The sequence below is a fragment of the Setaria italica genome, chromosome VI (genome assembly GCF_000263155.2).
Source record: "Setaria italica strain Yugu1 chromosome VI, Setaria_italica_v2.0, whole genome shotgun sequence".
NCBI lineage: Eukaryota > Viridiplantae > Streptophyta > Magnoliopsida > Poales > Poaceae > Setaria > Setaria italica.
Genome location: NC_028455.1, coordinates 202,481 through 216,331, shown reverse-complemented (window position 1 = coordinate 216,331; position 13,851 = coordinate 202,481). Strand labels below are relative to the sequence as shown.

General features: G+C 46.5%; 1 protein-coding gene across 4 annotated transcripts; it reads right to left on the bottom strand.

The window, feature by feature from the left end:
- Positions 1-7,288: 7,288 nt before the first annotated feature.
- On the bottom strand, positions 7,289-11,292 carry LOC101776251 (UDP-glycosyltransferase 74C1). 4 transcript variants are annotated; one of them, XR_002678093.1, is made up of 3 exons: positions 10,706-11,292; positions 9,605-10,495; positions 7,289-7,728 (listed from the first exon to the last, which is right to left on the bottom strand). XR_002678093.1 is itself a non-coding variant. In XM_004972343.2 (2 exons), exons 1-2 carry the CDS (start codon positions 10,940-10,942, stop codon positions 10,397-10,399), a joined length of 336 nt encoding a protein of 111 aa, XP_004972400.1. In that variant the 5' UTR covers positions 10,943-11,292; the 3' UTR covers positions 8,093-10,396. The 4 variants fall into 4 exon arrangements, 1 of the variants encoding a protein (XP_004972400.1); XR_002678095.1 differs by lacking the exon at positions 7,289-7,728 and adding an exon at positions 8,093-8,720; XR_002678094.1 differs by lacking the exon at positions 7,289-7,728 and having other exon boundaries at positions 8,093-9,814; positions 9,943-10,495.
- Between the last annotated feature and the right edge of the window lie 2,559 nt (positions 11,293-13,851).

Below are 13,851 nucleotides of genomic sequence, written 5' to 3'. Positions count from 1 at the left end.
GCTTACCTCCACGTGGAACCTACCTGCAACACAGCATACATATCAGTGCATGGTTTGCAAATTGAAAGATTCATGATATACTAGGCTACGCCGCCCGTCCATTTTATTTGTACGTTGGGAGATTAAAAAGATAATTAGGCTTTTGGAGGCAAGTGCCACACCAATCTTCTCCAATAATAATAAAATCTATAGGATTATATTTTTCAGGGGGAATGAAATATAAATTGGGACCTCGATCTTAAACTGCAGGCAGAGTGAACAAATACATACTTCTTCTGTTATTAGATATAAACAAAATAGTTCATTTTATATTTACTAAGGACGGAGGTAGTACCATACCATATATATGGATGCATTACGGCCTTTGTCAAATTGGATGATGTATATAGCTACCAGTACTAGATTCTGGGTAGTCACAGTGCCATTCCCTGCCCTGCCGGCTCAATCAATCCATCCCCGGCCATCTGTCGTGCATGAACACATCAGGATGGGAGTGGGTTTCACCGCCCTGCCTGACTCCCTGCAATAATAGTAGTAATCAATCAATCAGGTGACTAAAGGTTGTATAGGTATGCTGCGGCAGGCACTTGTTTGCTGCTGGTAGACTGCTTGTGCCATGCTCCAGATTCTCCCCTCTCCTCCCTCCCCAGCAGAGAGATCCAGCTGCAAGGACATTAGTACCAACAAATTATCCCAGTATCTCAAACAAACAGTTGCACAGCTTTTCAGAAATATGTGGTTTTCAGATGTTTCCTACGGTTGCAACCCAGCCCAAATATTTTTATTTTAGATATCAAGTCAATTTTTAAAACTATAGTTTACATTACATACACAAGTCACAAAATAAGCATGAGCCAAGGAGCCAAGGACACTAAAGCAAACTAAAAATTTCTTTGTGTTGCCATTTCACCACTTGCTCATTTCAAATGACTAAGCAGAGTCGCCTTACAATATGATATCTACGACAGCATTCATGGAAGTATGGCTTAGCATGAGACCAAATTTAATGCTCACCTCTAGGGATTATTTTGTTCCTTTCATTTCCTTTCATTCATTCAACACCTCCACATCTTATGGCATGCATCAAACAAAGCAAGGCTCCAGGAAACATGTGACCAAACTTAATGTGTAAGGATATCGTATTACCATATCACAACACCATTCCATGCCTTGCATTGCTATCATAGTAGTATACGTACATCATGAAGGTTAAATTAGTGACAACAAGAGGTGTATCGAACGCGACGTATGCAGCAGACTAATAACCTACTACATCTGCATAATCATGAGTCCTTCAGCTGATAGCGGAAGATCAATCAACTATATGGGTTAGACTGCGTGTTTAGGCCGGCCCTTTGGGCTGTTAGGCAGGGTGCCGCACGGGCCCTTGGCCGTGCGCCTCCCTCCCTTGGAAGGCTTGATATGCCTACGTATTTAGATTAGGCAAGGATCTCCGTTGATTGGGTGTTTCTATAAACCCTAGGACATCCTTGCCTATAAATTCGGGTGTTTCTATAAATCCTAGGACATCCTTGCCTATAAATTATGTACCTGTGCTTTGCACCATCAATCAATCTATAATCCCGAGCCAATCCTACTTTCATGGTATCCGAGTCCGGGTTTCCACCCCGATTCATCTTCCGCTGCCCTATCAATGGCCGGGACCGTCCTCCCCGCCGGCACCACCACCGACACTGAGCACGAGAAGCGCGCTCGGCAGGTCACAGTCACCCGCGACGTAGCCCTTGCGCGCGCCGCCGACGTCGAGAAGGAGGCGGCCGAGGCCGCCCAAGAGCGCGACGCTGCTGCGCAGCGCGCCCACACCGCCCTGGCGTGCACCACCGCTGCACAAGGTGGCCGCTGCAGCTGTTCCCGATCCCGGTTGAGGACAACAGTGCTGCTTCCCACACTGCGTCCCATGTGGCTGCCCGAGACATAGCCCTTGCACGCGCCGCCGACGCCGAGAAGGAGGCGGCCAAGGCCGCCCAAGAGCGTGATGCCGCTGCGCAGCGCGCCCGCACCACCCTGGCGCGCCACTGCTGAGCGCAAGGTGGCCGCCGCGGCTGTTCCCGATCCCGATCCGGTTGATGACGACAGCGCTGCTTCCCACACTGCGTCCCACGTCTTCGATCAGGATCGCGGCACCGTTCACGATGCCATGCTTCTCCACAAAGCCGCCACTCTCCTCAACCTTCATGCCCAAGCTGTCGCTGTCAACATCCGGAGCATCATCCACACCACCCTCAACGTCAACTCCGGCAGCTACGCACGGTGGCGTGAACAATTCCTCCTCGTTGTCGGCAAGTACTCCCTCCAAGACCACGTCTTGTCCAACGCTCCTGCCCCGTCCATCCCTGACTGGGTGCGTATGGACTACATCGTCCGGTCCTGGATCGTCGACTCCATCTCCAACGACCTTGCCAATGCTGTCCTCGAGCGCGACTCCACCGCCCGCTCGGCCTAGCTCGCGATTGAGACCCAATTTCTTGGGAATCCTGAGACGCATGCGCTCTTCCTCTACGCCTAGTTCCGGAACTTCGTTCAAGGTGATCTCTCCATCACGGACTATTGCAGGCGCTTCAAGCAGACGGCGGACTCCCTTCATGAGCTCGGTGAGCGCGTCACAGATCGCACCCTTGTGCTCAACGTGATCCACAGCCTCAACGAGCGCTACACCGCCCTCAGCCTGCACCTTTGCCGCGGCCAGCCGTTCCCATTATTCCTGGAAGTCAGGAATGACCTCCTCCTGGAGGAGCTCACTGCCGTGCATCGCTCCTCGACGTCATCCACCGGCCTCAGCACCCTCATCTTCATGACCTCCGGCGCCGTCCCAGCAGCCGCCCAAGATGGGGGCGGCTCTCGCGCACACATGTGATTTGGTTCCGCGCTCACCTCGAGCTAACGTCGTGTCCGGCAAATGGATCTTCAAGCATAAGTTCTTATCCGATGGCTCCCTTGAGAGGTACAAGGCTCGATGGATACTCAGCAGTTTCACACAGCGTCCAGGTGTTGACTTTGCTGAGACATTCAGTCCTATGGTCAAGCCTACCACCGTGCGCACGGTGCTGTCCTTAGCTCTCTCTTGCGGGTGGTCCATTCATCAGCTAGATGTGAAGAATGCCTTTCTTCATGGACCCTGTCCGAGACAGTCTACTGTGCTCAGCCTGCTGGCTTTGAGGATCTTGCTCGCCTGGATTTCGTCTGCCGACTGAACAGATCACTTTATGGACTGAAACAGGCTCCTCGCGCATAGTGTAGTCAGTTTGCTGCATATCTGCTCACTCTTGGGTTTGTTGAGGCCACGTCAGACACCTCTCTGTTTGTCTATCATGGTGGCTCCGACATCATCTACTTGCTACTATATGTTGATGACATCATCCTCACAGCCTCCTCACCAAACCTTCTCCGGCGCACCATTCAGGCTTTGCAGCAGGAGTTCTCTATGAAGGATCTTGGCGAGCTGCATCACTTCCTAGTGATGCACGTACAGCGTTGTGGCTCTGGCCTCTTTCTCTCTCAGCAGCAGTACATGCGGGATATCCTGGATTGTTCTGGTATGGCGGATTGCATGTCGTGCTCTACTCAAGTCGACACCAACCCCAAGCTTGCCGCAGGTGGTCCGCCATTGAAGGAGGCGTCTGATTTTCGCAGCCTTGCCGGAGCTCTTCGGTACTTGACCTTCACCAAGCTAGACATCACCTACACGGTTCAGCAGGTTTGCTTACACATGCATGACCCGCGTGAGCAACATCTTGCTGCCCTGAAGCGCATCCTCCGCTATATCAGGGGTACTCTACACCTGGGATTGATTCTTCAACCATCTGCACATAGTGAATTGATTGTATACTCCGACGCCGATTGGGCCGGTTGCCCCGATACACGCAAATCCACCTCCGGCTACGCAGTATTCCTCGGTGACAACTTGGTCTCCTAGTCGTCAAAGCGTCAGAACACAGTCTCCATGTCCAGTGCTGAAGCTGAGTACCGCGCCGTGGCCAATGGCATCGTTGAAGCCACCTGGCTGCGCCAGCTTCTCCTCGAGCTTCACGCTCCTCCTCATCGCGGCTCGTTGGTCTACTGCGACAACATCAGTGCCGTCTACATGTCCTCCAACCCCGTCCAACATCACCGCACTAAGCACATCGAGATTGATCTCCACTTTGTTCGGGAGCGTGTTGCTGTTAGTGATGTCCGCGTCATGCACGTTCCAACGTCTTCACAGTACGCCGACATCTTCACCAAGGGGCTGTCGTCTTTTGTGTTCTCAGAATTCAGGTCCTGTCTGAATATCCATAGTGCCGACGATCAGACTGCGGGGGGAGGGGGGTGTTAGACTGTGTGTTTAGGCCAGCCCTTTGGGCTGTTAGGCAGGGTGCCGCACGGGCCCTTGGCCGTGCGCCTCCCTCCATGGGAAGGCTTGATATGCCTAGGTATTTAGATTAGGCAAGGATCTCCGTTGATTGGGTGTTTCTGTAAATCCTAGGACATCCTTGCCTATATATTCTGTACCACTGAACTAGCCCAATTGATCATCCCTTATCATCTGTTTCATGCATGCGTAAGGTGTCTACATTATTATGTGCGCGCCTACATACATTGTTACCATAGTATATTGGTGTCAATTGTTTCTTTTTTCTACCTTAATGAAATGACATGCAGCTCTCCTGGGTTGTTTGAGAAAAAAAGAAGGGTAAAACTGTTGCAAGGACAGCGCGCAGTTGTTAACCCTGTCTGCTGCTAACTGATGTACTGTATCAGAACATGCAGCATTGCAGAGCTGCTGCCTAGTTGCTCATTAATTGGTTTATTCACATCATAATCACTGGTCTCACAAGCTTCTATGATGGATAATCTAGCAGGAGTAAGGACAAATGATCATGCAGATGCAATAATGCAGATGCAGGAGCATGCTCTACAGAGCACATGCCAGGCTGCCATACTGGGCAACATATGCGTGTATGTCCAAGGAAAGAGTACCATTTTTAAAACTAAGCTTGCTTCTCCTGAATATTCATTCTATATTTGTTTCGCAGCGACAGTATGAAGGGTGATCAGCCAACCAGTAATTAACTAGTCAATCTCAATTCAAACTCCATACCTACAGAAAGAATGAGAACTCTTGCTTGAGATTTTGAACACTGAGATCAGATCACTTGGGGAGAAAGTTTCTACTCTCTAGCAAAGACGATGTTTATGAATGCTCCCTTCTTGGTTAGCCACTCTGGCACCTAACTGGCCTTAACCTCTGAACTAGATCACAAGATGCTAGTTTCAGTTTCAGCAAAAGTCAGACAGACTCCGCAAGGTATACTATATCATAATTGGCTAAAGAAAATACTTACCTTGATTTTGTCCCCAGCATAACTGCACAATTGAGTAGGTTATGATTCTAATGATCATCACTTTTAACATGGAAGTTTATTCCTTCACTTGATGAATTCAGCTTAATCCAGTTTGTCCAATCAGTCTTTTCTACCATCTCTTCGTATAAAAAGGATGGAGAAGACCAAAAAAACAAAAGGCTAAAGCTGCATACAGAATCCTACTGTGTTTGTGCAGTATGTGTAACAGCCATTCTTGGATTCGTCTTCAGAGATGAACAAAAATGGGCCCAATTGAACAGCTGCAGGATATATGGGAAACTGAATATAGATGCTAATACTGTTTGCATATATTTGATTCAACAGAGAATCAAAATGAATGAGCCAAAATTGGGAATTTTCCCAACAGTACAATGGTGCAGAAGGAAAAGCTCCGTGCATTCATCCAACCAAGTTGAATGATTGAGATCCAAAAACAAACAAGCAAAATGATGAAGCAGATAATATGGTGCAAGCTCTTCAGATGGGGGACAGCAGGAATCCAAAGGGTTTTATTTTCATATGATTTCCTGTGCGTGATCCTGATCTAAAACATGCGGTATTTATAAACTAATATATTTGTACATTGGGGTTTGCTTCTACACAATTTCCATGTTTGTCCCTGATCAAATCAAACCAACTGAATTGATACAGAGATGCACAATCCAATTGAAAATAACTTATAGCCATATGTTTTTTCCAACCCAAATGAGACTAGGTGTGAATGAATTTAAAATGAAATGTTTTAGTTTGTCTGTTATGTGAAGTACAGACAACCTACATGTGTTAGTTGTAGGGAAAGTCCCCACCATGATGCAATCTAGAGTTTGTTCCTAAATACTTTTCTGATCAGGTTTTTTTTTTTTGCAAGTGTTAGTGTTAAGTCATATATCTTGCAACCTTAGTATGGGCACAACAAGTACAGAATTAGCACAATATGCTTTCGTTTAAGCTCATATTTCACTTAACCAGAAGAAGCTTTTTAGTTACTATTATGTGATTATACTAGTTGCAACAGTTAGAAAACAAAAATGTCCCATGCCTGTAGGCTTCATCAAGTGCGAATATGTTTTAGTTCCTGCCTCTGAAGTTAATTCTGTCATGTGGTGGTCTTGTCTTGCTTGCTTCCCCACATCCCAGTGTACCACATGTTCTTGTCAAGCATATTAGCTGCATACGAAGTTCCTGTGACGTTTTCAGAAAAAAAGCTGCTTTCCCCTTGATCCAAACAGTGAAGCTTTGCTGGCCCTGACAACAAAGTAGAAATTTTCCGATAAAGTTTGGTCATGATGAGGGGGAGTCATCTTTCGTCAGTGACAACAGGTTGGTCACTTCACTTCTTTTTCCAAAAATCACCATTAAAGTTGTTGGACAGACCCTATTGAAAGACAACACAAGCTATGCAAAATGTACAAAAAAAGCTTTTCAAGGGAACAGGAGTGTAGCAGGAGCATTTAGACTGACACAGTAACGCTTGAATTGTAGGAATAAGATTTCTTTTGAGAAATCGATGGACACCTCAGGTCTCTGCTGAAGATCACAGTTCAATTCCTACCAAACACAAGTTAGATGAGCTGTCATGTGGCTTCTCGACTATATCTCATTTTCCAGATTCTGAACCATGGCATTGATCGTACATCTTACAGTAACGACACTAGCCAATTGACCTATATTATAGTAGAAAAGAAAGGATGCTAACATGCTAGACTCACCATGTGAGATGTGGATGAACGAAATATTTCAAGCTCTTCATAGGTCTGTCTTGACTCTTGAGCATGAATGAATTAGGCCTATTGGGCCTAAATTTTGTGCTGCCTTTTTAGTTGGGCCAACTCGTTGTCTATGGCAAGTAGCCAAGTACTAGGCGGAAGATATCAGGTGCTACTGTACTACCAAACATGGTAGAATCTAAACCGGTGTATGGGAAATTGTGTTAGCAAATAGCACTTGTATTCATAACAGGAGCGTTAGACCCATATATATACAAGTACAGGGAGGAGGAAATATACACAAAAACTCCTAGAAAAGGTAAAATACCAACAGTACATATACATCTAACACCCTCCTCAAACTCATGGTGGGTCAAGAACACTGAGTTTGAAGAGATAAAATCTGTGCTGAACACGGGTCTGTACCTTTGTAAAGAAATCAGCCAGCTGCAACTCTGAAGGCACGTACTAAAGAGCAATAACCCCATCCTGAACCTGTGATCGTGTATAAGAAACATCCACACCAATATACTTAGTAAGCTCATGCTTCACCGGATCACGGGCAATACTGATAGCTCCAATACTGTCAGACAAAAGAGGAGTCGGCACAGAAACTGAAACACCAAAATCATCAAGCAACCACCGTAACCAAGTCACCTCTGCCATCACAAGCATATGAATGATCTATCAAGATCGAAGCATGCTGTAAAAATGTGTATATGAACTGATCTAAACAACATGTTACATGGGAACATTCTCTGAGTAAACATGATATATAATATATCAAGCTAAAAGATCAATCTTACATAGATCTATGCTTGAGTAGACAAACAGTAAAATCATGTTATGTAAATATTTGAGTAGACAAACAGCAAAATCATACAATGCAAATAAACACAAGGGCAAGGTATGCATTATGGACAATCTTAATCCCCTCCGGATTGGAGAAGACTAAAATGCAGCATACATACCTCTCATGGGAGGAAAAAACAGAGGGAGAGAGAGACAGGCTACACACAGAAGTATGCCAAGTTCCAGGTTCATATTTGAATTATATGTACAGAGATCAAAAGGAATACGCACTAAACCTTACATGTGGAAATTTGTGAAACTTTGCTACTAACAAACACTGATAAAATATATAAAAAACAAACACCAGAGCCTTTGGGTGCATGAATCTGTAAGCGAGCTTAAAGAGGTTGGAAGTTAGCCCTTGTTCTTGCTGCCACCCTTGTGGAAGTGCAGCAGCACCGGGCTCTTGCACTTGGGACACTTGAGCTGCGTTTCTTCCTTTGAGAGCATCACGTACATGAGGCACTGGGGGCACCCAGCCAGCACCATCGGCGCTGCCACTCCCTCATCAGCATCTGAGGACAGACACGAGCTCGTGGCTGACTCAACTGAGGCTTCAACGCTGCCGCTCATGGACTCAGCGTTCTTGGTCTGGCTCATACCCTTATTCAGCTTGGTTTCCTAAGTCTAGCACGCAGTGTAAGTGCCTACAGGTAAGAGAGGTGCCTTTCTGTGTTGCGTGAGCATAGAGCACCTCACATACCATTATATAACAGCCTGGAGAGAAAAAGGTGGCAGCTCTACTTAAATAAAACTATGGTTTTTATTTACTCTTCCTCCTAATTTTGTTGAAATCAGTCTGCACAAAACCCTGGCACCAGTCAGCATCAATGTAGTACCTTTCACTGACTTTTGAAGCATTGAAGAAGTACACATGTTTTCACCAACATGACTCTACAAGTCTATATTTTTTTCTTAAAGGAACAAGAGAAGGGATTCTTATCCCTCCTGCTGAGTCAATCAAGTTGACGCAACAAACAAAGATGCCTACAATTTCTAACTCTTTCCCTCTTCCAGCCCTCACACTTCAGTATGATGGAACACCAAATACTTACATCAATGTAAGCACTCTTCACCAAGAAATTAGATTAATCGTTTAGAGAAATGAGAATTGTTACAAAAAGGTCTCTAATGAATAATAATGATGCTAGTACTTAAAACTGATTAACAATCCTAATCAACTGTAAGCACACAACTTACAATCAGCCTTCAAAATTCAAGTGTCCAAATGACTAGTACTAATGATAGAGTAGTATTGGTAGCAGTTCTGGTCAAGATTGTTGTTGACATTTTATCCACCAAGTTAGCTGTTGCGTTTCTTTATAGCTTCAGTGAATAAAAATATCTTGATACTACAGAACTCCCCTGAAATCTGGGTTTGTAAGCAACATTAATGCCGTCCTGTGCAGGGGAATTCAAGTGAAATTGTCTATACTAGGAGAAAAGGAAAAAGGGTCTCAAATCAAGCAGAGACTGGGAAGAGTACAATTCGAAGCAAATTAAGATGTTTTAATCGAAACTGTTGCCAAACCCTTGAGTGAAGTAACGCGCGGTTACCAAACGGAATCTAAAGAAAAATGCAGATCGATCGAATTACTTGTATGCGGGCAGCTACAGCTACGGCATGCAAATGCAGTACTCTATTGCAGAGACGGCAACGGCAGCAGGAGAGAGAAGGAGCACCTTGTTGTGGATCGCCGCGGCGCACGAGTCGTCTCGTCCCCCTCCTCTTCGCCGCCTGCGTTGCGGCGGATGGAGGGGCGGCGCGGCTCGTCGATGCTTTGAATGCGGTTTGGGGGAGGGAAGCAGACAGACCATCATGAGCATGGATCCACCACCACCAGGAGAGAATTCAGTCCGGCCCATTTCTGTGGAACATTTCCATGTGCCCCCCTGCAAATTTTTATAAGTATAATTCTTGGGCGGTCATTAAACTTGTACCATGGTGGCTAAACTTGCTAAGTATGCCATTTAAGATTAATCAGCAGGAAAATTGTCTATGTGGCACACAAACACGACACCTGAGCAGTAACAAGTAACAACCATAATCACTTTAGGGCCTGTTTGGCAGAGCTCCACGCAGCTTCAGATCCTCAAAAACAGCAGCTCCACCACAGAGTAGCTCCAGCGTGGATCTATACTCTCACTGTGGAGCTGAGAAAAAGTGTTTGGCTGAGACAACAGCTCCAGATCCAGAAACAGAGGTTTTAGTTGGATTGTCCACTAATGCCCTTGGTGTTAATGCCCGGCTGCTTCACTAGCAGCATACCAGGGGCTGTAGCCTGTAGCTGGGTTATGAAATGCTGCAAGAATTGTCACAGCAAGTCTTATCCTGTACCTGCTATATGATTATTTTGGCACTACTGCCTGAAATTTTCAAGCAATGAAAATACAAAGGGAACTCATTTTATAATTGCAAATGGCAGCTCATGATGGCAGAGAAATGCTTTCTTGTTCTACTAGCAAAGATTGAGATCACTTGTTGAATGGCAAATGGTCATCATCAAGATAAAATGATGGCAAGGTTGGGCCTATTGTCTTTGCGCGCCATGTTAGTGCCATATAATCTGCCTCCTGCTCCATTAACAACACAAACGTGTTAAAAAATCTTATGAAAGTGAAGGGGAATAAAAGAAACAGCACTTCTAGATGAAGAGTCATAGATTATTGAGTAAAGAAAAGTGATTATGGAAAAGCAGAGTATGGGAAGCAGCACCGAAGATTCACAGGGGCAAAACAACAAACAGATGCTAGGCATGGTGAGGCCGTGAGGGTAACCCTGACCTTGGGTTCCATGTCATGGAATGAGTTGACGAGCACGGCATCGGCGTCCTCCAGCCCCTCGAACTGCCGCACGGAAGCCTTAAGGAACACCGGGCACCAGTCCAGCCTCGTCGCGAATGGCGGCACGTCGTCAGGCTCGAGCTCGGCCCCTAGCAAACCGAGCGTGAACAGCTCCCTCCCGTCTGTCACCAGCAGCGGTAGCCACCCCACCCACACCTCCCCGTAGACGACGTCCATGGAGCACGGTTGCGATAGGAACACTGCCGTCGCGACGCCGGCCGCCTTCGCCACCCGCCGCGCCCACGACAAGTGCGGGTCGTAAACGAGCACGCGCACGAGCCGTCCCTCGGTGGCCTCGGACCGGAGAAGCTCTGCCAGCGTCCGGGAGCCGAATGGATTGGCGAATGGGTGGAGGAGGCGCGGATCTCATCATTCCCGGTGGCTCTCCGGCCACCACCGGTGAGGAAGAGCAAGGGCAGTGGGCGGCGGCCGGCATAGGAGAACGCACAGAGAAGAACGGCGCAGGGAGAAGGAGCGTCGCGCACGGGGAAAAAACGGAGCGGTGGCGGAAAAAAAAAAGAAAAAGAAGCGAACCGGTACGGGCTGTGTAATCAATGGCATCAGTGGGTACTTTTTACCAACTCCACGAGGAGTTACAAAACCAGCGTTTTGAGAGCACCTCCTGAGGTGCTCCGTAGATTTGGTGGATCTGGGAGCTAGATCTGTATTTTTTATGGATCTGGATTTCACGGAGCTGGACCATTTGGTTGGAAAAACTGGGAGCGGAGCTATTTTTGAAGATCTGGAGCTGCGCGGAACTCTGCCAAACAGGCCCTTAGTAGAGTTTAGGGATTTGTCGAGCTTCACGTTAGAGTACCACATGTGTAATTATTTGCTAACGGAGTAGTTTGGACCTATTTTATTGTAATGACACCATGATTCAAGAATTGCTCGTATATTTTAACCTTTTTTAATTTATCCCTGAGCTTTACACTAGTTTTTTTAGATTGCACATTATTACATGACTTTTGCTAAAGGCTAAATGTGGTTTTCCATGGAAAGATATACAAAAATTATTATGTCCAAAAGTTTTGCAGCAACCACTGGCGGAGCTACATGAGATCAAAGAGGGCATGACCCCACCCTGCCAATTGCAAAAACCATTAACTAGCTACAAAATTTATGCTTAAAAATTAAAAAAATGAGCACATTAAGCAACAGATTAGTATTGATGGCCCCCTCTTGATTTGTGTTCTAGCTCCGCCACTAACAGTAACGATACAATATTAATCAATAATTGGTCAAATTATTGTGAACTTTAGGTTTAGCTTAGAACACTATACACAAATTTCTAGTTTTAGCCTTTTCAAATTCCTCAACGACTTGTAATCAACTTTTTTACCAAGGTACAGATTAGATAAGGATACTACATAAGTACATCGTGTGCCATACTTCGAAACTAAACACGTTATCATGACACGATTGAGCGTTGTCGGTGTAGATCAATCAATTTTACCAAGAAAACATTTTCTTTATATGAATAATTGCCATCAAAATAAACTATCTAGAGTGAAAGTTTGAAAAGTTTACAAGTTGAGACTTGAATTGAAATGACAGGTAGGATTAAAAAAAAACCTCGTGGACAGTCCTCGGTGCCTAGGGTTCCTAGGCGACTTGGGGTTTAGTGCCTGGCGATTAGGGTTTATGAGCCAATCTCTGGCTTCCTTCCTCATCTCTGTTCCTAATCGGCTCCCACACAGGAATTTGGTCGTGAGTCCACGTCCCATCCTACATTCGTGTCCACGTTCGATCTCTCCGTTATGGAGCCCAGCCTAGATCTGCTAGCCGTCTTAAACCCTAGCCGTGCAAGGTGTGCAGGGAAAGATGGAGGCGATGGAGGGGACGATGGAGCGGATGAAGCTGTCAGCGGTGGAGAAGAAGGGCATCCGAATTGGTGCAGCGGAATCAGCCAGGGTGCGATCTGCTAATCCACAGGCGATCAGCAAAGTGTTGGCGGAGAAGCTCATGAATGCAGATGGCCTAGCTCAAGCCCTAGGGAGGATCTGGTTCCCCATCAAGGGAGTGACCTACAAGGATTTGGGTGAGAATCACTTTCTTTTCACCTTCCTCCAACCAGCAGGAAAGAGGCGTGCCCTTGAGGAAGGACCGTGGATGTTTGGGAAGGACCTCCTGGTCATGGTGAACTATGATGAGACCAAGACGATTGAGGAGATGGAATTCGCTTTTATCCCTATCTGGGTGAGGGTGACGAAGTTGCCATTTGGGATGATGAACAAGCCAACGGGAGAAGGGATCGGAGAGGAGATGGGATAGTACATGGCTATGGACATGGATGAGGATGGAACTGCAGTGGGTAGATTCCTGAGGATCAAGGTGCGACTAGATGTGAGGAAGCCTCTGATGAGGGGAGTCACAGTTTTCGTGGGAGAGCTTGAGAAGCCAGTATGGTGTCCTGTGAAGTATGAGTTCCTACCTGACTCCTGCTACACGTGTGGGCAGATCATCCACGCGGACAAGTTATGCTCTATGGCTTCGGAGAAGGGGGTAGTTCAACAGTACAGTAAGAAGCTACGATGTTTCCCGGAGTGAAAGAAAATAGGAGATAGTGGGAGTGAAAGATCTGGGGAGGCAGACAGCTTTCAAACTGGCGTTTCGAAGGGAGCAGAAGTTGGAATAGTGCAGTGGATTCGGGACCAAATACTCCTCGGGCAGATCTAGAGGAAGGAGGTAGAGGGGCATGGCGAGAAGAAGTCTACTTAGGGGAGAAGGGAGGAGCAGGAGGTTACTAGCCCGCTGAAGTTAGGAGATAAATAACATGCAGGGGAGAAGGCAAGAAGAGGGTTGTTTAAAGGGGAGATAATGGCAGTGGACGGGAAGAAGAATGCTGAACAGACATAAAAGGAGGCAGGGTGGCAGCGGAGATCGTGGCAAAGGTTGTGGAGGGGGAGCTAATGCGGCATGGGTGGATGAGTCCTTGATGACCCAGAGCAATGGAGTTGGACAGTCCATACAGGGAGAGGGAGCTTGTAAAAAGCTTTCAGTGAAGGAGGGGGATCCCACCAAAGAAGAAATGGACCTATAAGAAGGTACCTCGAACAGCCATGGAAAGAAGGGGAGAGCAAGCG